Source organism: Microcaecilia unicolor, chromosome 2 (assembly GCF_901765095.1).
Source record: "Microcaecilia unicolor chromosome 2, aMicUni1.1, whole genome shotgun sequence".
Classification (NCBI taxonomy): domain Eukaryota; kingdom Metazoa; phylum Chordata; class Amphibia; order Gymnophiona; family Siphonopidae; genus Microcaecilia; species Microcaecilia unicolor.
In genome coordinates, this window is record NC_044032.1 from 533817349 (window position 1) to 533841304 (window position 23956).

The 23956-nt window shown below is 41.7% G+C and overlaps 1 protein-coding gene across 2 annotated transcripts in view; it reads right to left on the minus strand.

Annotated features, from left to right (window-relative positions):
- The window catches only part of ARAP2 (ArfGAP with RhoGAP domain, ankyrin repeat and PH domain 2), a 508912-nt gene that overhangs the window by 479665 nt on the left and 5291 nt on the right, over positions 1-23956 (minus strand). Inside the window, exons 2-4 of one of the 2 annotated variants that reach the window (XM_030191273.1) lie at positions 13820-13893; positions 13312-13388; positions 7312-7388 (exon numbers count right to left, since the gene is read on the minus strand). In XM_030191273.1, coding sequence (XP_030047133.1) covers positions 7312-7388; positions 13312-13388; positions 13820-13893 — 228 coding nt within the window. Of the gene's footprint in view, positions 1-7311; positions 7389-13311; positions 13389-13819; positions 13897-23956 lie in introns of both variants that reach the window. The other variant, XM_030191272.1, reaches the window with a different exon arrangement.

Genomic DNA, 23956 nt, shown 5'->3' on the forward strand with positions numbered 1-23956 from the left:
AGTCCACACCCCTGCATTGATTACATTACATTACCTTAGAGAAACATTCCCCTCAACACCTTAAAGTAGGTTCGGAGTGGATTACAATTCAAAATTATAACCAGTTCATAAAAACCGGGCATTTACAATTATCATTGGAATCCAGTCTAAAGATACGAACAATCATTAAAGAGCAATCATGGTATTTCAAGTGGACGAGTCGGAGAAACTTACTGACTTCACGGTAAACCTGGAGGACGTAATGGTGCAGTTCGGCAAACTGAAGAGTAGCAAATCTCCTGGACCGGATGGTATTCATCCTAGAGTACTGATAGAACTGAAAAACGAGCTTGCGGAGCTACTGCTAGTGATATGCAACTTATCCTTAAAATCGAGCGTGGTACCGGAAGATTGGAGGGTGGCCAATGTAACGCCCATTTTTAAAAAAGGCTCCAGGGGAGATCCGGGAAATTATAGACCGGTGAGTCTGACGTCGGTGCCGGAGAAAATGGTAGAGGCTATTATCAAAAACAAAATTACAGAGCACATCCGAGGACATGGATTACTGAGACCAAGTCAGCATGGCTTTTATGTGGGGAAATCTTGCCTGACCAATTTACTTCAATTCTTTGAAGGAGTGAACATGTGGACAAAGGGGAGTCGGTTGATATTGTGTATCTGGATTTTCAAAAGGCGTTTGACAAGGTACCTCATGAAAGGCTACAGAGGAAATTGGAGGGTCATGGGATAGGAGGAAATGTCCTATTGTGGATTAAAAACTGATTGAAGGATAGGAAACAGAGAGTGGGGTTAAATGGGCAGTATTCACAATGGAGAAGGGTAGTTAGTGGGGTTCCTCAGGGGTCCGTGCTAGGACCGCTGCTTTTTAATATATTTATAAATGATTTAGAGATGGGAGTAACTAGCGAGGTAATTAAATTTGCTGATGACACAAAGTTATTCAGTCATTAAATCGCGACAGGATTGTGAAAAATTACAAGAGGACCTTACGAGACTGGGAGACTGGGCGGCTAAATGTCAGATGATGTTTAATGTGAGCAAGTGCAATGTGATGCATGTGGGAAAAAAGAACCCGAATTATAGCTACGTCATGCAAGGTTCCACGTTAGGAGTTACGGACCAAGAAAGGGATCTGGGTGTCGTCGTCGATAACACACTGAAACCTTCTGCTCAGTGTGCTGCTGCGGCTAAGAAAGCGAATAGAATGTTGGGTATTATCAGGAAAGGTATGGAAAACAGGTGTGAGGATGTTATAATGCCGTTGTATCGCTCCATGGTGCGACCGCACCTTGAGTATTGTGTTCAATTCTGGTCGCCGCATCTCAAGAAAGATATAGTAGAATTGGAAAAGGTGCAGTGAAGGGCGACTAAAATGATAGCGGGGATGGGACGACTTCCCTATGAAGAAAGACTAAGGAGGCTAGGGCTATACAGCTTGGATAAGAGACGGCTAAGGGGAGACATGATAGAGGTATATAAAATAATGAGTGGAGTGGAACAGGTGGATGTGAAGCGTCTGTTCATGCTTTCCAAAAATACTAGGACTAGGGGGCATGCGATGAAACTACAGTGTGGTAAATTTAAAACAAATCGGAGAAAATTTTTCTTCACCCAACGTGTAATTAAACTCTGGAATTCGTTGCCGGAGAAAGTGGTGAAGGCGGATAGCTTAGCAGAGTTTAAAAAGGGGTTGGACGGTTTCCTAAAGGACAAGTCCATAAACCGCTACTAAACGGACTTGGAAAACTCAAAAATTCCAGGAATAACATGTATAGAATGTTTGTACGTTTGGGAAGCTTGCCAGGTGCCCTTGGCCTGGATTGGCCGCTGTCGTGGACAGGATGCTGGGCTCGATGGACCCTTGGTCTTTTCCCAGTATGGCATTACTTATGTACTTATATAGTTGAGCTACATAGAAAGCACAAATGGCTCCTTCTACTTAGCGGCACTAAGTCCAACGTGGACTTACCGCTCGCTATACAGGTAGTATTGCCGGACTACCGCAGCAGCCCGGTGGTACTTCCCACCCCTAGTGCGCCGTCAATTCCAGTGCTACAAAAATGTATTTATGTTTGTAGTGCCGGAGTATACCCGGAAGTAATCAGGCAGTGGCGCATGCTGCCCGGTTGCCGCCGGGTTAACACGGGAGCCCTTACTGCCAGCTCAATGGGTGACAGTAAGGGCTCCCCCCGAAATGGCTGTGCAAGTGCTTTACTTGCCGTCCAGCCATTTCCTGTTGGAAATCGAGACTTCCCTTTTACCAGCTGAAGTAAAAGGGTGCCTCGGCACATTTGTAAAACATGCGCCGACACCAGTGCTGGCCCCATTTTCCCGCAGCTTGGTAAAAGGGGCCCATTATTGCTAAATAAAACTGCTTTAAGGGATTTACCGAAAAGTAAATAACCTGATAACAAGATTACAGAGGTTGGCAGAGAATTCCAGATTTTTTAGGCCTGGTAAGAAATTAAAACTGTAAAATTTCTTTTAAAGCATAATCCTTTGTAAGATGGAAAAGACAGTCAAACTATTGCGAGTATCGTACTTCAAAGACAGTAAATTAATCATCAGATACATGTAAAGCAGAACCAAGCCCTTCAATACCTTGTAAACAAAACTTAAAAAGAATTTGGGCCTCCACCAGCAACCAATAGAGCTTCTCATAACAATGAGAGACTCTATCAAATTTACCCAAACCACATATAAGGCGGATTGTTGTATTTTGAATAGTTCTAAGTTTCTCAGTAAATGTTTTGCACAACCAAGATATATGATATTACAATAATCAAGATTCTTTAAAACTAAGGCTTGTACAAACAACTGAAATTTTTCTTGAGTAAAATATTACTGGATACATTTTAAGTTATTCATCATCCAAAAACATTGTTTTTACAAGGCCATGTATCTGAGACTCCCAAGACAGATTGTGGTTTAACATAACTCCTAAGATTTTCAAGGATGATTCCAGTTTGTAATTTAGACCATTTAATACTAAACATGATGCTTTCAATGAAATATTTTGGTTATCAACTAAAAGAAACTTAAGTTTCCTCACTATTAAGTTTAAGAAGGTTATTAAGCATCCACGTAAGCATTACAGCCATACAATTCTCTTTGTGGAAATGCATGCACAACTTCTGTTTCTATTGGGATTAAATCATCCGCATACATAAAAACTTTATAGCCATCTGCTTCTAACTGACATCCCAGTGAGTCAGAGTATACTCCTTCCATCTTCACAAAATAAGTTCTCACTGTAAGAAAACCTTGGAACCAATTCAGAACATTCCCAGATATACCCATGTTATTTAGTTTCAATATTTTATTTAAAGTATTTAATAATAAGACATGATCCACGACATCAAATGCGTTCAATAGGTTAAACTGCATTATAAAAGCCTTTTTTTTGCCTCACTTGAGTGTAAAAATCAAATAATAATGTGCATAATAACATATCTACTATAAAGTATCTACTAAAATTGGACCAAAATCCTGATTGTGAGTAATGTAAGATATTAAACTTGATGCTAACACACCTACATTAATGTTACTGCAACATTTCCTAAGTTAATCTGAAGAATATGGAAGGATGACCCCTCGATATTCAAAGTCATTTCACCAGGCAGGAGAGCTCCCTGCTCTTAAATTGCTTCCTCCTGCCTATCTGCTGATATTCAGCAGCACTTAACAGTGGTGTTCCTTGGCTGGCTGGCACCCGGGGCGATCGCCAATGCGCACCCCCCTATGTAGCGTCATTGTCGTCGTCCCCCCCCAGTGCATCATTTCAAGACACCCCCCAGGTGCATTGCTTCTTACCTCCTGGGGTGCTGGGAGCAGCCATGCGGCTCCGCTGGCCCTGCTCCCTCTGCCCCAGAACAGGAAGTAACATCAGAAGGAGCAGGGAGCCAGCACAGATGACAGCTGTGCGGCTGCTCCCTGCATCCCCCCTCCTGCAGCATGCACCCAGGGCGAACTGCCCCCCCCCCCCCACTGCCACTTAATTAAACAGTGCCCCTAAATCATTATAGGATGAAAAATATAGCATCTTAAAAAAAACCCAAACAAACTAGCAAACTCCAGTCAGCCACAGTGCTAGTTAATGGTCCACAAGTGCATTTGTTTGCCACACAGCTGCCCTGCTAATTACTTCCAAACCTTCCATAGTAGACAGTTCACACCCTTTCCTAAATCCTATACCACTCCTAAAATTTGATAATCTTATGCTGGCTGTTTACAGATTATAAGAGAATGGGAGAGAAGAGAAATACACAGCTACAGTAACTATAACACATCCCAACATTATTACAATCTCATAAGGCTACTTTTGGATAGAACTGACAGTAATGACAGCTTGAAGTTATGCTGTCAGATCACCAAATATAAGAATCTTGAAGGCATAGCCATTGTATGATTTAAAGAAATATAATTTCTTAAAATGCATGTTTGATTCGACTACTGTTAATGCTGTTTATGAGAGTCTTGCAAAAACCAACCTAAAAAGATTACAGACCTTGCAAAACACAGCTGCCCGCCTCTTATGTTGAGCTAAGAGATGAGACCATATTATGTCTTCTTTTATGAATACAGTGGTTACCTAATGAATACAGGATCAAATTTGAAATATTAATTCAGGCCCATAGAGCAGTTTATGAAGGTACCCCTGCCTATCTGGCTTCTCTCACCCTCCCCTAGGTTTCCATGTGTTATCTCTGCTCCTTAAATGGTCCTTCTGAGTCCCTCTGGTGCCACCTGGGAATCCAAAACAAATAATGTGACAGAAGAGTGTGTTTTAAGCCTGTGATAAGTATTTTGATATTTTCCTGCAATGCATTTCTCTAGTTTGGCCAGCAGGTGGTGCATGTTTATGCATAAAGCTGTTACAGAGAACTGACTTTTCCTTCTTTAGTTAACACAGAGAAGGGGGAAGTGCCTGCAGTAATGTAGCCAGCTATTTTCAAATGTTGTTGTTCTGGGCTCTGACTGGCCTGGAGTTTGAAGTTAGCCAAGAGTTACTGGTTTTGCCTTCAGTCTTAGCCAGGAAGAAAAAGAGTAGGATCTATTTTCTGAGGCTCTGTGAATAGTTATATGTCCTGATCTTCCCAGGTACTACTTAGATAGTATACAAATGTTTAGTTAGTGTTATAATTGATCCATATTTCAGTTACCTGTTATTGTTCTGCTGATTCCACTTTTTCTGCTTCACTGTTTCAAGTTCCGTGACAATAAACACTATTAGTTTGTTGACTCTGCTTGTCTAGACTGATAAGAATCTTGGTAGTTTGTGTGTTGGGTCTGTGAGTGCTTTCTTAGAACTGTGGGACCATTAGGAGTGTGGCCTCCAGTAACCTAGAAATCACTGGGGATAATTTGAGAGCAGGAAACTTGCCAAGAGGCAGTTGGGACTCAGTCGGTGAGAGGAGGGTGCTAGTGTAGAACACAAGTAGCAGGTGCAGGCGGACCTGAGCTATTATGGGGTTAGACCCTCTAAGTGACCACACGGAAAGACCCAGGTGAGTGGCTAGGCATTTTGTGACAAATAACATCTTTCTTTTTCCAATGGCACCTTCTCTGTGGAATGTCCTACTCCCCCCCCCCCCCCCCAATGTCCTGTTTATGTTCAGAATCTTCCCATACAAATTTCAGGGAATCTTTACAAACCCACCTTTTGGGGGTCACTTTTAGGGAGATTATAGGAGGCCTAGGTGCTTGGTTGAGTCTGTAACACTAATTTATTTCCATGGAAAGATTAGACTTTGGCAGAAAACTGCTGATCCTCGTATTTTTTTTTTTTTTACTGAACCTAGTCTGATTACTTTCTTCTATTATTTTTTGAGTTCCTTTCAATATCTTTTTAAATTATAAACCACTTTGATCTGTATCACAATTAAAGTGGTCATGCAAAAATGGAACAAATGAGAAACAATTTATAATAAGGAAAACATATAAACAACACAATTAGCCTAATAAAATTCAAAAGTAATTAGCAAAATAGACTCCAACATTTTAATTTCCACAACTCTTTAGCATGTAGAAATATGAAAATAAATGAGCCCTTTGGAGCAAAAGCAGGCCGTTTCCACTTTTTATATTATTTCAGCTATGCACTGATTCATATAGAAGAAAAGTCAGGCCATGTTTATACCTAACCAATTCTGCCATCTGGTGAGTGACTTTTTTTATGTACTCGCTACTTTCTGTATAGTCTTTGGAATAAGAATGGGCAACGTCCCTTAATTCTGTAAAAGTGGATTTGGCCCACTTTTGTCCTCAAGGGTTCAAATATTCAGCAACAGACTGACTGCATAACTTTAACTGGCTAGGCAATTCCATCTAAAGTTATATATATTTTTTTATGGTTATAAATGTATAAGTTCAGGCACTGAATATATACAGGTAAATTATCCTTTTAATTTTGCCCTGCTATATGTGTTTTTGCAGGTAATCACACAAGTTGAAATGCTAAATATTGCACTGAATGAATAACTGATAGCACCACTCATGGCCCAGCCTAAACTATGCCTCAGTTTCAAACAGTAGTTTAGCTAAGTGGGGCCCCTGGTTGGCTGGTGGGGTTCCCAACCCCCACCAGCTAAAGACTTTGTACAGCACTGGTTTGCGGCACCGCCGCTGCATTGCCTGCCCTGCTCTCTCTTCCCCTCATGTCAGGCACTCTCCTTTTAGTGAAATTGAGCATGCTCAATTTCACTAAAAGGAGCATGCTGGACGTGAGGGGAAGAAAGAGCAGGGCAGGCAATGTGGTGGACACCGGAGACCAGCGCTGGACAAAGTCTTCAACTGGCGGGGGGTAGCGGACCTCCGCCAGCCAAGGTATTTGAGGTGGTGGTGCTTCAGCTGGCGGGGGTTGGGGACCCCTGCCAGCCAAGATGTACAGCGCCGGCAGTGGGTGGCGTTGGGGGGTGGCGAGGTGGCGGAGGGAGGCAGCAGCAAGGCGGCAAACAAAATGTGCCCCCTCCCCCACCTTGGGCCCTGGCCCTCTCCCACCTTGAGGTCTTGCTACGCCCCTGATTGCACATGGACAGCTCTGGCTATTCAGTTATTAAACAGTCAAGTTATCCATTAAAGAGCCTCCAATATGTTTTAAAACATACTTATATAGATGGTATCACCTTCAACTGCATAATTGCTTCAGAATATTGAGCCTGTGATTTTTACATTTTTGTAGTTCTGTGTATATGTATATGAGAGCAAAACACAAAGGACTAGAATGCATCTACTTTCTCATGTTATTGTCTAAATTATTTGAATACAATATCTTCTGAATAAGTAATAATTTGATTGTGGGTAATACTGTACCATGACTTGTTTAAGGAAACATCCTCTTCATCTATGTTAGTTTCTTCAGTCACTGGAAATTCATTCCCAAAGGTTTTCTGATGAGAGATCAATTATGAAATGATGTGTTTACTTAAGAGCGCTGCTGCAAATGTTAATATCTTTAATCTAACAGTTTAAAAATGAATTTTGTCTCCATTGGCAGTTCTAAGATTGTAAGCAGGTGTAGCTCATTGGATTTGTTGTTTTTTTGTTTGTTTGTTTGATTTTTTAATGCCAAGATATTTTGAAGAATATATCAGATCATTACCTCAGAGCACAGGAGAGACAAGACAAATGTTGGGCATTTTGCTTCTGATGCTTTGTTACCTAGTTTGGGGACATATTAACCCACATTTTGACTATATGAACAATGGTAGACTTGGACATCACCCTAAGTGAACCTCAGCTATGTGCCCCTCTCAACCCAGGGGCAGTTCAAAGCCTTATACCTACCCACCCCCCATACTCTAGAATTTCCCCTTCCCTATTCCCAAACTGTACAGTATGTCCTTCATCCCTTCCTACCTCCCCTGAACAATCCAACATCTCCTTTTTATCCCCTTACTCTTACCAATCCTGATGCTGCACACCCGCTTCCAGAGATGAATTCAGCACCATCCTGAGGACTTGAAGCACAGACCTGTGCTCAAGCACTGTTGAATCCTACCAACCTCTGATGTGGGGATTCTTCTTGGAGGGGATGAGGCAGATTGTGACAGTGCTTGAACATGGGCTTGTATTTCAAACTCCGTGCAGGTACTAAATCCACTTTACTTTTTGTCTCTGGAAGGGAGCGGGCAGCAGCAGTAGTGGAAGTAGTAAGAGAAAAGAGTGGGGATAAGATATAGAAGTCCTATTCTTCTGCTGCTGCACTCCCCCTCCCTAACTTGAATCCCTCATGAAAGAAGAGAAAGAACTGAGAGAGAAGGCAGCAAAGTTGAGAAGTATCCTCAAAAATGAGAAATACATTGATGAAATGCTTCATGACGCATTAAAGATTTCCAGCAGTAAAATGCTGTGCTGAAAGAGGACAATTGGACTCAGATCACAAGACCCTGCAGGAATGATACCATGACTCCACCTGCCATCGAACTGAAGAACCAATATGCAGCCCTAGAAGTGGAGGAGGTGAGAGCATCCCAGAGACAGAAGGAATCAGAGCTCAAAATCCCCAAAGTTGTTGGATCAGTGATCACTAAGAGGAGAAAGGTAGTGGTGGTTGGCAATTCTCTTCTGAGGGATACAGAGGCATAGATCTGCAGACCAAACATGCTGTCCATCCCAGGAGGTATCCTGTCTGCCAGATACCAAAATTCAAGATGGTACAGAGAACTTGTTGAGACTTATCAAGCCTAATGACTATTACCCAATGCTGATCATCCATGTTGGTACAAATGATACTGCTAGGCACCCTTCTGAATGTATCAAAAATGACTTCATGGCTCTGAGAGTGAGGGTGAAGCAGACAGGTGCACAGGTGATGTTCTTGTCAATCCTCCCTGTTGAGAATAAATGCCAAGACAGAGAAGCTCACATCCTGAAGATGAATATGTGGCTGCGCAAATGGTGTCATCAAGATCATTTTGGCTTCCTGGACCATGAGATGCTTTTCCAAGAGCTGCTGAGCAGAGATGGGAAGGGAAGAAGTGTTTTCAACAGCAGATTGGCTAACTTACTGAAGAGGGCTTTACACTAGAATCATTGGGGCAGGGAGATTGGAGCAGAATGATCAAAGCCCCCCAGGTAAGTGAAGCATTAAAGACCTCTACACAAATGTGAAAAAGGGGCAATGTTTGGAAAGCAGTATACAGTATTGCCCGGAGTATGGAAAATAAGGTTTTAGATCTTGAGGATGTGATGGAAAAGGCCGATTTGGATTTAGTGGTGATCACAGAAACATGGTTCACAGAGAACCATGGCTGTGATATAGTTATACCAGGCTATAAGGTGTTCAGGAAAGACAGGGTAGGAAGAAAGGGAGGGGAGTGGCATTATATGTTAAAGATTATATTAAAGCAAACCAAACCAAGAGTGGAAGATGACAAATGTCAAGATGACCAAATGTTGCGAACACGTTCCTTTAATGGGTAAAGAACATATAAATACAAGTCCCAGACAGAAAAACTCAACACAGGCTGTGTTTTGGCTGGTTAGCCTTCATCAGGAGAATCCAACCGAAAATATCAAAATGGCATTTAAACTGTGTTTAAGGGCGCATATGATCAACATAAAATGTCTAATTCACAATGGAATAAACCTACATTTATATTAACCTACTGTATACCAGCAATCCAATCCAGAATATCTGCATCAGTGCACAAACTGTCAAAAAGTATCTCAACATTTGTCATCTTCAACTCTTGGTTTGGTTTGCTTACATTTTTGTGTGAAAGATTATATTAAAGTCACAAAACTGCAGAGCCTACAGAGTAAGGAAAAGCAATGTGGGTCAATCTGGAAAGAAGGGATGGTAAATGTATTTGCGTTAGTGTAATATTCAGGCCTCCTTTACAAACAGAAGTGACAGAGATTTAATTGAATACATTCAAAATATAGCTGAGCAAGGGGAAGTACTACTAATAGGTGATTTTTAATATGCCAGATGATGATTGGGATATCCCTATGGCAGAGTCTTTTGGAAGCTGGGAGATCCTGGATTCTCTATAGGGGAAACTATTCCAGCAGTTGGCAATGGAACCCATGCGGGATGGGGTCATACTGGACTTGCTTACTAATGGGGAGAGTGTTTCAGATGTTATAGTAGGTGATCAAGGAATTGCTGTCTGGATGGGAGCATCTGGAAGAAGTTGGAAAGCAGTGGGCAAAACTGAAAGGAGCTATTGTAAGGGCAACAAATCTTTTTGTAAAAGTAGGAGGAAAAGGAGGTCACTTTGTTTCTCAAAAGAAGTAGCTGAAAAGAAAAGGAAAAAGAGGTTAGCCTTTATAAACTATAAGAGATCATAGAAAGAGGAAGACCGACAACAATATCTGGAAAAGCTAAGAAAAGCTGACAGAGTAGTCAGGAAAACAAAGATGCAAATAGAAGAAAAAATACCCAATACAGTAAAATGGGGGGAAAGACATATTTTTAGATAGGTTAGTGATAGAAGAAAGTAAAAAGTGGTATTGTGGGACAAAGGTGAAGGGGAAGAATATGTAGAAGCTGATTAAGATAAGATAAAATAGCTTAACAGATATTTCTGTTCTGTGTTCACAGCTGAAGGGCCAGGAGCAGGACCGCAGAAGACAAACACAAATAGGAATGGAGGAGTGTAGTCCCTGAATGATTTTCAGAGGACTGTGTTTGTGAGGAGCTGGCTAAACTAAAGGTGGACAAAGCAATGGGGCTAGATGACATATATCTGAGGGTACTGAAGGAACTTATGGAAATTCTAGCAGCTCCACTAGCTGAACTGGCTGAGTGGAAGGCGACAGAGGATATTGGTAAATGGAACTCATTCTGAGGAAAAGGATGTTACCAGTGGTGTGCCACAAGGTTTGGTTCTTTGGCCGGTTCTTTTTAACATTTTTGCAAGCGAAATTGCTGAAGGGCTATCTGGTAAGGTTTGCTTCCTTGCAGATGATAGCGCAGACACCCCCAATGGTGTGGATAACAAGAGGAACGACTTAGCAACGTTAGAGGAATGGTCTGGAATTTGGCAGCTTAGATTTAATTTTAGATAATGCAGGATTATGCAGTTGGGCTGCAAAAACCTGAGGAAATTCTTCACTCCCTAAACTCCAGTTTAGGACATAAGAATTTTTGTGCATGAAAGAGGAGCATGAATTGGGTGTGATCATATGTGATGATCTTAAGGTGGCCAAACAGATAAAAAAAGTTGACAGTGAAAGCTGGAAGGGTGCATAGGAAGAGGAATGACCAGTAGGAAAAAGGAGGTGATGATGGCCCTGTATAAGGCACTGGTGAGACCTCATTTAGAATATTGTGTACAATTCTGAAAACTGTATCGTCTAAAAGATATAAACAGGATGGAATCAGTCCAGAAGATGGCTACTAAAATGATCAGTGGTCTTCATCATAAAGAGTATGGGGACAGACTTAAGAACCTTAAGTCTCTTAGAATATCAACACACACTGAGATATTACAAATAATGTGTGTGTTGATATTCTAAGAGAATTAATTGGCCAGGAGTCTCTCCTACCCAGTTAAATCATGCTGAGCAGATCAGGAGAAGATATTCACCAGCATTTAATTGGTCATTGCTGCTGAATATCTGCTCTGATGCCACAGAATTCACCAGTTACTGCTGGAGTGTTCCAGGACTAGAGGTAATAATGCCCCTGTATAAGAATCTGATGAGACCTCATTTAGAATATAAACAGGATAGAGTTGGTCCAAAGGGTGGCTACTAAAATGGTCAGTGGTCTTTGTCATAAAGCGTATGAGGACAGACTTAAAGATCTCATTATGTATTACTTTTGAAGAAAGGCGGGAGAGGGGAGATATGATAGAGACATTTAATAGCTATGCTGCATAAATGCACAGGAGGTGAGTCTCATTCAGTTGAAAGGAAGCTCTGGAATGAGGGGGAATAGGATGAAGATGAAAGGGGATAGACTCAGAAGTAACCTGAGGAAAAACTTCTTCACGGAAAGGTGGTGAATTCGTGAAACTGTCTCCCAGTGGACGTTGTGGAGATGAAAACAGTATCTGAATTCAAGACAACTTGGGACAAATACAAAAGATCTCTATGGGAGTAATAGGGTGAGTAGATGGCATGGATGGGAGGATTGGATAGGCTATATGGCAAGTTTCATTTAGATACAGTAAGTATAATCCTGTCCTTAGAGGTCTTACATTTTAAGTTTGCATCTGAGGCAAAGGAAGGTTAAAGTGACTTGCCCAAGATCACAAGGAGTGGCAGCAGAATTTGAACCCTGTCTGCATATAGCAGCAATAGTCAGTCATTGTCCACATAGCTGAGCATTTTAATTTAGGACAGCTTCATTGCAGTCCTAAATTAATCTGTTAGGAAAAGATGTTCTAAGTTAAACTACTAAGCTATTCATCCCACCACTAAATGTGTCACTCCCTTTGAACAGTTATATATCACCAACGAAAGGGAAGAGAGTATCAAATCCAGTCATATAAACATAACTCTCAAGGTAATTGGCAAAAGAAAACTCTCAAAAGAACACAACAACTATAACTCTGTGAGGTGCATTCGTATTGTTTGAAAGGGTAAGGGAAAAAGCCTCTGATTCAAGTCCAACCTCCAACCCAATAGTTGTGTATGTAAATGTTGGGTATATTTTTTGTCATAGGCAAAAAACCCTTTGATATACATAAATTCTATCTCCACAGAGTATATGAGGGATCCAAATAAAACATGAAAGAATCAAATCCAAACTTAGCTTTCAAGTGCGAGTGCAGGGAAATGTGTGAGTCATTGGTTCAGCACGCCGACTCTGGCCATAGTTTCGCTAGAGAAGTGCTGTATCAAGGCGTGAGTAACCAGAAGTAAGTAACCAGCAGGAAGTTTGTTCGTGAGTGATTATGTATATCAAAGGGTTTTTTACCTATGACGAAAAATATACCCAATATTTACATACACAAAAACTCCACCCTTGTTATTAATCTATAACTATTGGGTTGGAGGTTGGGCTTGAATCAGAGGCTTTTTCCCTTACCCTTTCAAACAATATGAATGCACCTCACAGAGTTATAGTTGTTGTGTTCTTTTGAGAGTTTTCTTTTGCCAATTACCTTGAGAGTTATATTTATATGACTCCCTTTGAACAGTGCCAGCAGATTTAATAAATGAAATGTGATAGAATAATTTTAATTTCATTTTGCTATTGTACCTTTAAGAATTTAATCTACCATATCAGCTTTGCAGGTTATATCTTGTTTCCTATGATTATATAACTTTCAAGAACAAATATGAAAAATATCATTTCTATGTAGATGGAAGAGGAATATTTGTAACTCATGCAGTAAAAATAATTTAACCTACCTGGCAAATTTCAGGGTTGTTGAAGAAAAAGGTTTCTTCATAGGGAGAAATAAGTGATACTTTCCGTTCACTGGATGCTTGTTTCAAAAGAAGAATTAAAAATAATTTAAATTAAAGAGTGGATTTTCTACAGCAGAACATACAAGTCAAAGCTGGTATATGTGACCTTTTTATACATTCTCTGTCAGTTCCTATGTTTATAATTTTTACTGTAATACTCTATTACATCAGAAGATTTCACAGATATTACGTATTATGCAACCTAAAGTTAATTAAAGTATGAACAAATATAAATGAGGTCAGTTAAAAATATCTTGTGCCTCATCAGATGCACAAAATTAGAACAAGGGTGTTTTCTTCATTATTTTCTGTGTGCTTATATGACTATATTTGATATTAGCATGATTTCTCTAATGTGCCTGATTAACTTTTGCGGCTATGTTTGTTAAAACTTAGTAAATCAGATTCTCGGTATTTTAAAAAAAGACTGTATTGGAACACAACTCACTGTTCTGTACAGGTGAAATAGGACTCTCAGCATGGAGTTTGTTTAACACACCAATATTTCTTCTTTCTTGAAGGCTGCTTGAAAGAAAAACAAAATAGTTCTCACTCATGTATGCTGACATACATGCCTGTGTTCAGAACTGGGTCAAGGATAGTGGACACCCTAGGTGAAACTTCAGTCATAGCCCCCCCCCCCCCCCCAAAAAAAAAGAAACCTTTCAGACACCAAGCCTGCAGTACCCTCCCCCCAAGATTTTGATAATTAAACTCAACAATCAAGTTTATGCAGGACTTTCTATGCCACCCATCAAACAAGCCATCTGGGCGGGTTACAGACTAAAAGGAAAGGTTATGTAATTGGAGAGACAAGACTGTAAATGAAGGGAAGAAGGAAGGAACTACAAAATTTGAATAGGATAGTTGAGTGCAGGGTGGGGGAACAGATAAAAGATAAAAACTGTGTCATGATAACTTTTATAGTTCAGACTTTGACTAGATTTTGGATACCTGTTTCAATACTTTTACATTATTTCAGTATTTTACATTACCTCACCTAAACGTTTTTGGATTATAAGATCAAACAAAGGCTTCGTAGTGGACCTGCCTAATATCTACATAGCAGTTGAATCATCTAAGGGCTCCTCAATCAGATAAGTGGAATTTATTTATGTTTAAATAATTTTAAACTGAATAAATGGTGCAACGATTGAGTGAGGGGTTTTCAGTTTGTTGTCTGAGATGCATCAGCCGAGAACACCATTGGAAACTGAGAACCAAGTTTTCACGTTATTATTTATTAATTTTCTAATTTGAAGATATACACAATATTTAGATCACGTCTCTTTATTACATATATTTTCTTTTTAATAATATATGAGATCTCTTCATAAGATATAACTAAACATGATTATCACACAAAAATCTTAGAAAAATGCAAGCTAAAATCCAATGGTTCCTTCAGTTAATGTAGCTGTCAGGATCTACTGTTTTCCTTTGACTGCAACTGCTCTTTGCTACCACCATGCTGCCCTAGGTGACCCCCTAATCTTGCTTAATAGTTAGAGTGACCCTGGGTGCTGTAATCAACACTGCATCTAAACTGATGTGTTGCGAGAAATAAGGAACTCTAAAAATAATGCACTGAACACTAGCCAAGACTTGGGGAAGTGCTGGAGCTGGGGATGGCAGAAAATGTGTTCACATTGGGCTCCTACAATTCAGGTTAAATAATACACAATTTATTTACTACTTAAATTTTTACATACTTCTGTTCAGTCTACATTGGGGTACCAGTCTTAAGCTTTGAGTTTTCTTTCCTTCTCTTAGTTAGATTCATTCGTATTGTTTGGATAAAGGCAACGTTTTGCCTCCCTGCACTTTTCAAGCAAGTACCCTTTCTCTTTGCTTGTGATCTGAGCTGGATCTACCACAAAAAAAGCATCCAGTTATCTGCACCAATTGGATCATCAAAAGACATCAGGATCAGAAACTGCAAAATAAAATTATTACTACAATTGGTGAGTTGAAGTTCATATCTCTAACTTATATCATTAAATTTCTGATATCCCGCTGAATCTCTCTCTGCATTAACACTTCCAAATAATTTCACAGGAGAGAACAGTTTCTAACAAACAAGTGCCTTGTTACATATTAGATACTGAACTTTTAAAAGTTGTTTTATGTAGACTACCCACACCAACCCCAAAGCCTTCTCTCTGATGTTTCCTGCCTACGCAGAAACAGGAAGTTGCTTCAGAGAAAAGGCTGTAGGGACAGTGTGAGAAGTGTATCACGGTTGTCGTTAGCGACGTCCATGTCTTGCTCATCAGGGCACTCGTCAGTGCCCTGTTCCTCCTTCTAAACCTTCTAAAATTACCTGTAGTTCCAGTCAGTGACCTGTGGGAGTCATTGTAGAGTGGTGGAGGCCAAGCCGGTGATGTCATCAGCACTGAGCTCTTGTTAAGCTGGCTTCTGAGAGTGATCAGTGTTCTGGCAATTATCCTTGATTGGGCCCAGGCCTGCCTGGCCTCTGCTTGTTCCAACTTCTGTTTCTTTGTGAGGCCATGGCCTGAAGCTTTGCCTATAGCTTTCTCCTTATGCTGTGTTCAAATAGAAGTCTGCCTTCAAGCCTGGTAGTCCTGAGGAGTAAAAACTTTGTCTACAACTTCCACTTTATGCTGTGTTCCTGTGAAGCCTGCTTTCAAGCTTGGTAGGTCTGAGGAGTAAAAGCTTTGCCTACAGATTCACCTAATCCTGTGTTCCTGTGAAGCCTGCTTTCAAGCTTGGTAGTCCTGAGGATTAAAAGCTCTGCCTACAGCTTTCACCTTTGCTTGGGTCCAGCCTTGCTGCCAAGCCTGTGAGTCCAGAGCCTCCCGTGCCTCAGCTGAGATTCCTGTCACCTACCACGAGTCCTTGGTCGCTGTATGCAGCGAGTGGTTTTGTGCTGTGCTTGAGACTTTGTGGGCTTGGTGACGGAGAGTGCTGCAGGTGCAGTGGCTGAGGCCACATCTCAAGGTATCTCTGGATGAGGGAGCGGTGCTTGGAGTGCGGAGGGGTCCGTGTGGGCTGATCTTGGCCCTTGGGTGCTGTGTAGGGCTGTTGAGTCTTCTGTCTTGGGAGCATCGGTTCAGGTTTGGCTTCTTCACTTTGCTTGCCTTGGGAGCATCGGCTCGGGCTTTGTTGCTTTATCTTGCCTGCCTTGGGAGCATTCGGCTCAGGTGCCTCAGTGACTGTTTGCTTGTCTTAGGTGCAGGTCCTTAAGAGACTTTTTCTTTTTCCTGCTTCTGCTCCACTCTGGGTTTGAGGGAGCTTGCCGTGGTTGTGCAGCGGCTCATCTGAGTGTACTGACAGAATGAACCCTTTTCTTAACTACTAGCGGTGTTACCTCTGTCTTTGTCCTGCTAGGGCGGGCCCTTTGCCTAGTCTTTTGTGTTCTACTGTATGCCATATGTTTGCATTGCTCTGCTTAGTACTGAGACGTGCAGCTAGGCTGCTTATGTTTGATTTCCCTATACAGCTAGGCTGTTCTACTTTAAATTTACTGAATACTTTATGCTTTGCATTGTTTCCGCTAGTAGTGAGATGTGCAGCTAGGCAGGGCCGCCAAGAGATTGGGCCAGGCCCGGGGCAAGGCTGCTGCACCCCCTCCACCCGCCCCCCTCCGTCCACCACCGGGCCGGGCCCCCCTGAATTCAAATCATAGCGCCTCTCCTCGATCTCGCTCCGCGTGAAAGAAGCGCAGCAGCGGCAGCCTGCAGATCACCTCCCTTCGGGCCTTCCCTCCCTGTGTCTCGCCCTTGTGCAAGTTACATCAGACGAGGGCGGGACACAGGGAGGGAAGGCCCGAAGGGAGGCGATCTCCAGACTGCCACTGCTGCGCTTCTTTCACACGGAGCAAGGTCGAGGTGAGGCGCTATGATTTGAATTTAGGGGGGCCTAGCCCGATGGTGGACGGAGGGGGGCAGGTGGAGTGGACTGGGCACCGGGCTCCCCTTGGAGGCCCGGGGAATTTTGTCCCCCCTGCCCCCCCCTCTCGGCGGCCCTGCAGCTAGGCTGCTTATGTTTGATTTCCCTATACAGCTAGGCTGTTCTGCTTTACCTTATTCTATGTTTTGTGTTTGCCTTGCTTCAGCTAGGTTAGACTGTATAGTTAGGCTGCCTCTTTTCCTTTCTGTTCCATTTGGCTACCCTTTTAGCCTTGTGTTTTTTTGCTACTAATAAAACTGTCTCAGATCATCGCCACTTGTGGTCCAGTCCAGTTCTCAGGAGTACTCTTAGTTCTGAGGGGACGCGGTCTACCCAGAGATGGTTGAGTGATTCTCACGCAGCCACCTCTGGGCCAAGAGCTCACAAACATCACAAAGCGAGTATGAATTGTTGCTCACTTCTGGCGGCTTCTACAGGCAAAATCAACTTTTAAAAGGTAATGCTGAGGGGATGGGGGTTGAGAGTCCAGGGGAGATGCAGAATTGCTGGCTGGAGAGGGGACAGGAGGAGGAAGAAGCCAGACTGTAGAGGGAATCAATGGGTGGGGAAAACATGGGGGGGGGGGGGGGTTGACATCACTTCCAAAACTGCCAAAAGTACACCACCATTCTATCCTGTTCTAGGACAAATTAAACTCTGGTGAAAAGTACATGTATATTTTACAAAATATCATGAATCTGCCTATTCTCCACCCAAACTCCTCCCCCTCTATACAAGTATGGACCATGCATACTTTTAGGCATAACCTAATTTTATTAAACAGACTTTTATGTATGAAAATAGCATTTTACTTCTGAAAAAGATTTATAAAATTATCCTTTGAGCTCAATTTTGCATTGGGTTTATAGATAAGAACCGGAGCATCCAAGACAGGATGTGCACAATTTCTTGTGTATTTTACAAAAAAGTCTTAGTAAATGAGAAGCCTTCAATAAAATACAAATAAAGATAACAGGGAATATGCATGCTACTGCTGACATGTCCAGCAGGAAGAGCTATTATAGTAAAAATCATGTTCAATAAAAGAGCAGAATCACATGGAGGCATATTTTCAAAGCACTTTGGGAGGCTAAGTTCCATAGGTTTCTATGGAACTTTGGGAGGCTAAGTGCTTTGAAAATGAGCCTGATGGTGTTTTGAATATGTAAGTACTCCCCTAACAAGGCTCATATATGATTTTAACCTCCACCTTAACCATATATCACATAGAGATCATTCATATGTTTTTTATGTTTTTTATCGCCTCAGCAGTGCACATGACCAACTTCACTCTTTTATTGGACATTCAACAGCACCCAAATCCTCACTGGCGATAATATTTTATTAAACTGTTTCTTCATTTACTTATTTAACTGTTCATTTTACTTTTTAATTTTTAATCTCTAAATTACTTATAAGCAATACTTAACTTGCACTGAACGGTCAGACCAGGGGTTCAACAATGCCCGACATGCATGTTTCGCCCTAAAAGGCTGTGTCAAGGGCTCCCCCTTAGCCGTTCTTAGTACCAGCCTCGCAATGTTTTCTTTCTGGATTTCCTCCTGCTAAGTGCCAGATTTTAAAGATAATAACTGGGAAGAGCCAATTATGAAACTCAGTGAAGAAATGTATTTTATGTTTTTTTATTACACATCAGGAAAGGGAATGGGACTTGATATACCGCATTTCTGTGGTTTTTACAACTACATTCAAAGCGGTTTATATATTATATACAGGTACTTATTTGTACCTGGGATAATGGAGAGTTAAGTGACTTGCCCAGAGTCACAAGGAACTGCAGTAGGAATGAAGCCCAGTTCCCCAGGATCAAAGTCCGCTGAACTAACTACTAGGCTACTCCTCCACTCCTCAACATAATTGCCTCTTTAGTCACTCCTGCCAACCCCAGGCCATACAAGCAGTTAGCTGACATGCCTGAACAAAGAAGGTGAAAAAAAAAAAAACAGCTAGACAATGGCATTTACAATATACATTGCCGCTCCTGACCCAATCATTCCCACAACTTGCCCCCTTGGAAACTCATTATGCTGAGAATCTACATGTGTAAACAGCTACTTTCTAAGATAGCTGTTTACATTGATAAGGCATTTACATGGATTAACGCTACTATTTAAACATCTGAAAACCATGAAGGCCTTCAAAAATGACTCCTACAGATCACTTTCCTTCATCAGCAGCGCTATTACCATGCTAACATATGTAGCCAGAAGGTAATACAATAACAGTGCACCTATTTTTAGATACAAAGAGTGCACCCACCTGGTGTCTATTCTGTATAGGAATGCATGCCCCTACTTTTCTTTATCAAATACTAGTGTAAAGTGCAATATGCAGTTATATTTTTGGAGAAAGCATTTATATCTGTTATAGAGCTGGTGTAAAATGCTTATGCCAAGATTGTAAAATGCTATAATGCTTGTGTATACTGTCACAATCAATGCGCATAACTGTACGCCCCTCCCATGCTGTGCTCAACTCCACCCGTTCATGTGAATGCTCAACTACAAAGTAGCATGCCACTGAATTTTTGTGCATACTTACAGAATAGTGTGTACCTGCAAACTGCACATTTACATACAGATATGTTCATACAAGCAGGTAGATGACTTGAATACCAACATTTACACACGTACTTACTGAAGAAATACTTTGTTAGAGCTTATTTACTAACAGTTTTATCAGATTTGGGAGATAATTTGACAAAGAAACATCTAGCTTTAGGTACCAGAAAAATGATGACTATGTGGAGGAACTGAAAGAAACGTTGGTGAACCTGGGTATATTGAGCCAAATCAACAAGTTAAACAGTAACAAATCACCAGGACAGGATGGTATACAGCTCTGGGTACTGGAAGAACTCAAAACATGAAATTGCTGATCTTCTGTTAGTGATTTGTAATCTGTCATTAAAATCATCCATAGAGCCAATTATTAGAAAGGTTTCCAGGGGTGATCCAAGAAATTACAGACCAGCAAGTCTGACGTCAGTGCCAATCAAAATAGTAGAAACTCTGATAAAGAATAAAATTATGGAACACAATGAGGGGCATAATCGAACGCAAACGCCTATCTCCATGGGCGTCTATGTCTGAAAACGGGTACGTGAAGAGGCGGGACAGACCGTATTTTCGAAAAAATGGACGTTTTTCAGTTGGGTGTTTGTTTTTTTTAGCGATAATGGAAACTAAAAATGCCCAGCTCAAAAACGTCCTAATCCGAGCCATTTGGTCGTGGGAGGGGCCACGATTCATAGTACACTCGCCCCCCTGACATGCCAGGACACCAACTGGGCACCCTAGAGGTCAGTGCGGTGGACTTCAAACAACGCTCCCACATGCATAGCTCCCTTACCACGGGTGCTGAGCCCCCAACCCCCCTCCCCCAAAACCCACTACCCACAAATGTACAACACTACCATAGCTCTTAAGGGTGAAGGGGGCACCTACATGTGGGTACAGTGGGTTTTGGAGGCCTCCCATTTACCAGCACAAGTGTTACAGGTGGGGGGGGATGGGCCTGGGTCCACCTGGCTGAAGTGCACTGCGGTACCCACTAAAAGTGCTCCAGGGACCCACATACACGCAGGCCTCTAGGACTTGTTGCTGCTATATAACATTGGCACACCAGTTGACACCTGAAGACTAATCTCTACGAAAACGTCCTTTATTGGAATAAGCACGCTTACTCACAGTTAACTGCAGATCAGAGGTTGTGCCCCACTGGCATCGAGTCTCCCTGGTACTGAGATGAGCAGTAGGTCAGAGCTGGCAGAATGCTGTACAATGCCCTCTTTCAGCCACATTCAAGGTAAGAACTAAGTTCTGTAACGTGGCTAACACGTGAAAGGGATCTAAAACTGGCTTACAAAATTGGCCACTACCTAATGGACTACCGGAAACAAAACAGGGCACACTCTGACCCAGTAAGCAGGGGGAAAAGCACCATGGGAGTAGAGCATACCAACATCGTGAGCATTTGCCACAAGCTAGTGGAATCACTGAGCCCAATACCCTACACCCACCACAATGCATTGCTGATGTGACTCTGCAGTGCGCATAACAGAAAAGGTGTCACACTCACCCGAGAGCCACATCAGAACCAGGGAAAGGCTGTCACAGGATAGAACACATTCTGCTGTCATGGAGGTGGGTACGGCATTTGAGGCTGGCATAAAGGCTGGAAAAAAAGTATTTAAAGTGTTTTCTTTGTGTGGGAGGGGGTTAGTGACCACTGGGAGAGTCCGGGGAGGTCATCCTCGATTCCCTCCAGTGGTCATCTGGTCAGTTGGGGCACTTTTTTGGGACCTGTTCGTGAAAAAAAAGGGTCCAAAAAAAGTGACCCAAAATGGCTGTAAAAACGCCTTTTTTTCAATTATCAGCTAAAGACGCCCATCTCTCCTCGGCCGATAACCACGCCCCAGTTCCGCCTTCACCACGCCTCCAACATGCCCCCATCAACTTTACCCATTTCCGTGACGGATTGCAGTTGGAAACACCCAAAATCGGCTTTCGATTATACCGATTTGGGCGCCTACGGGAGAAAGACGCCCATCTCCCGATTTGGGTCGCAATATAGGCGTTTTTCTCTTTCGATTATAAGCTGGAAAGACAAATATGGTTTAATGGGACAAGGTCAGCATGGGTTCAGCCAAGGTAAGTCTTCCATCACCAATTTGCTTCATTTTGTTGAAAGTGTAAACAAACATGTGGATAAAGGTCAGCCGGTTGATGTAGTGTATCTGGATTTTCAGAAAGCTTTTGACAAAAGTTCTTCATGTGAGACTCCTGAGAAAATTAAAAAGTCATGCGACAGAGAGCAGTGAGGCGTATTTTCAAAGTACTTAGACTTACATAGTTATATAGGGTCTCAAAACACTTAAGACTTACCAAGTTCCATAGGCTACTATAGAGCTCATTTTCAAAAGAGAAAAACATCCAAAAATTGGCATAAATCTGCATTTGAACATTTTTCTCCAAAAAAAATGTTCAAATTGGTATTTTCAATATCAACTTTTAGCCATTTTTCTATAAAGTCCACCAGAAGTGCATTCAGATCACAAGGGGGGTGTGTCAGGGGCTTGTTAAGGGTGTGATATGGGCGCTCCTCACTCTTGGACATTTTTCAGCCATAATGGAACAAAACAAAAGTGTCCATGACTAAAACTAAGATGCTTTGAGCTAAGCTTGTTTTTTAATGAATAAGGCACTAAATGACCAGATGACCACTGGAGGGAATCATGGGTGATCCCCTCCCACCCCCCAAAAAAATGTGAATACAAATATGATGGGATAAAAATGCAACAAATAAATTAGAGCAGCATGCAGGTCTCTGGAGTAGTGTAGTGACCAGTGCAGTGCACCCTGGAGTATGGGAATCTGGTTCCTATTTCCCTCTACCTGTCACATTTATGGGGGGAAACGGAGTCATCCAGAACTCACTTCAAACCCACTGTACCCACATATAGGTGCTCCCTTCACCCATAAGGGTTATTGTACTGGTGTACAGTTGTGGGCAGTGGGTTTGGGGAGCTCAGCAGAGTAAGATAAGGGAGCAACGGTGAGATGTATCCCTGGGAGCATGTTTAAATCATTTATAATTTTTCATTTTATAAGGGTCACTTGCAAACAGTAATACAGAGATGACTGTACATTAATACAATATTAGAGGAAAACAATCTCAACTAGATAAATGGATTATATGCAATCTTTCTCTTTCTTAGACCACAAAATAAATAGGGAGAGTGAAACAAGACAAGGAGATCAATTAAACAATAGTAAACAAAGAAAACTTGGTATTAACCTGATCATCCCCAGTTATTATTTATCTGAATCATTATTCCACATTGATCGTCTGGTTGCCTTCTTCAAACCCAAGACGGTGTATAGTCAATTAATTTCGCTGGAAACATACTTATTGTCCAATATTAGTGGAAATAATACACCTGATTTCATTTTTTTTCTCTTTTAAAACCAGAAATTATTTAACAATATAAACACTTGCATCTCTAATCCAATTCCCACTAATTAAGGCAATCCCAGTTTCACGGGCTTCACTCCTTTTGAATTAATATACTAAGAGGAATCATTTCAGAGGAAAAAAATTTTGGAGACATACCCGGAACTCTGGGAAAACAACAATTTCGATATTAATCATCTGTAATAATATTCATTTTGTTCAGATTTTTCTGGTCTATTATCATTTTCAAAATCTTAACTTCATTTGCTGTATCAATTTTTTCATTCTCAAAGGATTCGATTCGATTATCCATGTGGCTCACTAATAAGATTATATCTGAAGCAAAGTTATTTACTACCACCGTTAGGTTCTGGAGCGCCTTTCAGATGATATTCAATGTAACCTCCACGGGAGCCAAATACTCCAAGCTGATAGCTCTTACGGGTTTAGGAGTGGCACCGCCAACACGGGTTCAGCTGTAAACGACTTCCGTCTCAGCATACACTCCTAACTCACTCCTCCACTCCTTTGGACATGGTGGTTAAATGACTCAAGAGCGATGAAGTTGTTTCCAGGTCCAAGAGCATCGACGCTCCTTCGCCGGCACTAATCAAAGGACTCATCAACCCAATCATCTGTGGGCAGCTCGTCGCGCAGCGGTCCCACACTTGCTGCACAGGGGACAAAACGCTGGTCA